This window comes from Ochotona curzoniae, unplaced genomic scaffold, assembly GCF_017591425.1.
Source record: "Ochotona curzoniae isolate NIBS_2020 unplaced genomic scaffold, NIBS_Ocur_1.0 contig_2599, whole genome shotgun sequence".
NCBI lineage: Eukaryota > Metazoa > Chordata > Mammalia > Lagomorpha > Ochotonidae > Ochotona > Ochotona curzoniae.
In genome coordinates, this window is record NW_024465520.1 from 5,715,854 (window position 1) to 5,718,577 (window position 2,724).

The window sequence follows — 2,724 nt, forward strand, 5'->3', positions numbered from 1 at the left end:
ATAAAGACTAAGGCATAGATGTGTCACAATGCTGAGATAAATTAGTCTTGCTTATCTCAGAAAAAAAAATTCAAGTCATTCTTAAGATTTACATGTCTGTAATCAACATCTAAGACTTCTAGAAACAACACAAAGAACTTAGATAGGTTTGTTCACATAGGATCCCACTTGGATATCTCCTTGAGGAGACTTGCCATTCCTACAAAAACAACATGCTGTAAAAATGAAGTGTGCAACCTTGCTTTTATTGCTTCAGTGTTACTTCAACAGACTTTTGTATTTTCCCTAAAACCGAGTTTCTGAGTTCAAGATGGAGAAGTAACAGGAAGTTAACTGTATTTTATCTTTTCATTTTTATTTCCCCCAGCTGCTTTTGGTAAGACAAATTCAACTCAGGAGGCCAAAATGATTCTCAATTCTACTACGGAAGATGGCATCAAAAGAATCCAGGATGACTGTCCCAAAGCAGGGAGGCACAATTACATATTCATCATGATTCCTACTCTGTACAGCATCATCTTTGTGGTGGGAATATTTGGGAACAGCTTGGTGGTGATTGTCATCTACTTTTACATGAAACTCAAGACTGTGGCCAGCGTTTTTCTTCTGAATTTAGCACTAGCTGACCTGTGCTTTTTACTGACTTTGCCCCTGTGGGCTGTCTACACTGCAATGGAATACCGTTGGCCCTTCGGCAATTACCTGTGCAAGATCGCCTCGGCCAGTGTCAGTTTCAACCTCTATGCCAGTGTGTTTCTCCTCACGTGTCTCAGCATCGATCGCTACCTGGCTATCGTCCACCCGATGAAGTCTCGCCTTCGCCGCACAATGCTTGTGGCCAAGGTCACTTGTATCATCATCTGGCTGCTGGCTGGCTTGGCCAGTTTGCCAGCTGTCATCCACCGAAACGTATTCTTCATCGAAAACACCAATATCACGGTGTGTGCATTTCATTACGAGTCTCAAAATTCAACCCTCCCCATAGGATTGGGCCTGACCAAAAATATTCTGGGTTTTTTGTTTCCTTTTCTGATCATTCTTACAAGTTACACTCTTATCTGGAAGGCCCTAAAGAAGGCTTATGAAATTCAGAAGAACAAACCAAGAAATGATGATATTTTTAAGATCATTATGGCCATTGTGCTTTTTTTTTTCTTCTCCTGGGTTCCCCATCAAATATTCACTTTCCTGGATGTGCTGATTCAGCTGGGTGTCATCCATGACTGCAAAATTGCGGATATTGTAGACACCGCCATGCCCATCACCATTTGCATTGCCTATTTTAACAATTGCCTAAATCCTCTTTTTTATGGCTTTCTGGGGAAAAAATTCAAAAAATATTTTCTCCAACTTCTTAAATACATTCCCCCGAAGGCCAAATCCCACTCAAACCTGTCAACAAAGATGAGCACGCTGTCCTACCGCCCCTCAGACAACGTAAGCTCGTCCACCAAGAAGCCCGTGCCCTGCTTTGAAGTTGAGTGACACGTTCAAAACCTGTTGGTGAAGAAATCTTGTTCAAGAAGGGGCCAAAGAAACATCCCTGCACATTCCTTCACTGCCAAAGGAACATTAGCTACTTTTCAGGATTTACGGAGAAATGGGGGTCCAGTGGACTGGACTGGCTTGTCTAAAGCTCTGAACAAAAGCTTTCCTTTTCCTTTGCAACAAAGCAAAGCCAAGCCACATTTTTTTTTTTTTTTTTGGCATGAAAGGGATGACGGCTGCTCAAAGAATGATGTCGGAAACGGGATGACTTGCGCATTTGAGACATTCTAGAGCCGGAAACGCAGTCTCCCCAGTCTGCTCTTGTTCTATTAGTTTCCGTTGCTGCACCAAGGTATCCAGTGTCTGAAATCTGTGGAGAAGCAACAGCGCAGTGTCCAGCACAGTTCTGCCCAGTGTCCGAGGAGTGGCAAATTTTTTTTGTGCCTGTTTAGCTGTTAGCAATTGTGCCCTACCTGAACCTGCTACTTCACATTTTGTATAAAGATTTGTTCAGCAGGAGTTGTCAAGTTTCAGAATCTTTTGTGAAAGTCAACCAGAATCTTAAAGATTTATACTGCCAAAATCACGGTGGCAAAATGGCTTACTTGTGTAATGGTGTTACTAAAATTCTGTGTCAGAGTTAAATACTTGTAAAGGTGTCATTTTATTTCCAGGTAATCATTTCGCTGTTCGTATTACTTTTGTTTCATATTTGAAAAGTGTGTATAGTTTTGAGTAAAAGATTGTATATCATAAAGTATTCCTTGCTGTTTCAACAAAGAATATGTAGTATATATAAATATATGCACACATATGTCTATATGTATATCAATATTGCTAAAGCGATGTTACTTGAATCAAATCTGGCAAAGATATATTTACCTTAAATAAAATAACTTTATTATAATGCATTTCATCGTCATCACTTCAAATACATGTTGACTTACTTTTTAAGACAAGATGTCTTTTGTAAGTATGACCATGGTTTCATTTTAAATTCCAGTAACTGTTAAATCAGTAATGTTGATTCCAAATTTCATATCCTGTGATTGAAAACATAAACAAGGAAACATTGTGCTAGATTATACCACTTGGAAAAAAACACAGGACTTTGATTTTTTCTGACTTTTTCTAAGGAAAAAGTCTTACTTCTTAAAAACTAAAACTGATTATTTTACACATAATTTTTAATGAGGCACTATTTCTAATATGAACATATTATCATTCTTGAAAACT

The 2,724-nt window shown here is 38.8% G+C and overlaps 1 protein-coding gene across 1 annotated transcript; it reads left to right on the forward strand.

Annotated features, from left to right (window-relative positions):
* The first annotated feature begins 387 nt into the window (after positions 1-387).
* On the forward strand, positions 388-2,442 carry AGTR1 (angiotensin II receptor type 1). Its single transcript, XM_040974912.1, has one exon. The coding sequence runs from the start codon at positions 406-408 to the stop codon at positions 1,483-1,485; it is 1,080 nt and encodes a 359-aa protein (XP_040830846.1). The 5' UTR covers positions 388-405; the 3' UTR covers positions 1,486-2,442.
* The last annotated feature ends 282 nt before the right edge of the window (positions 2,443-2,724 follow it).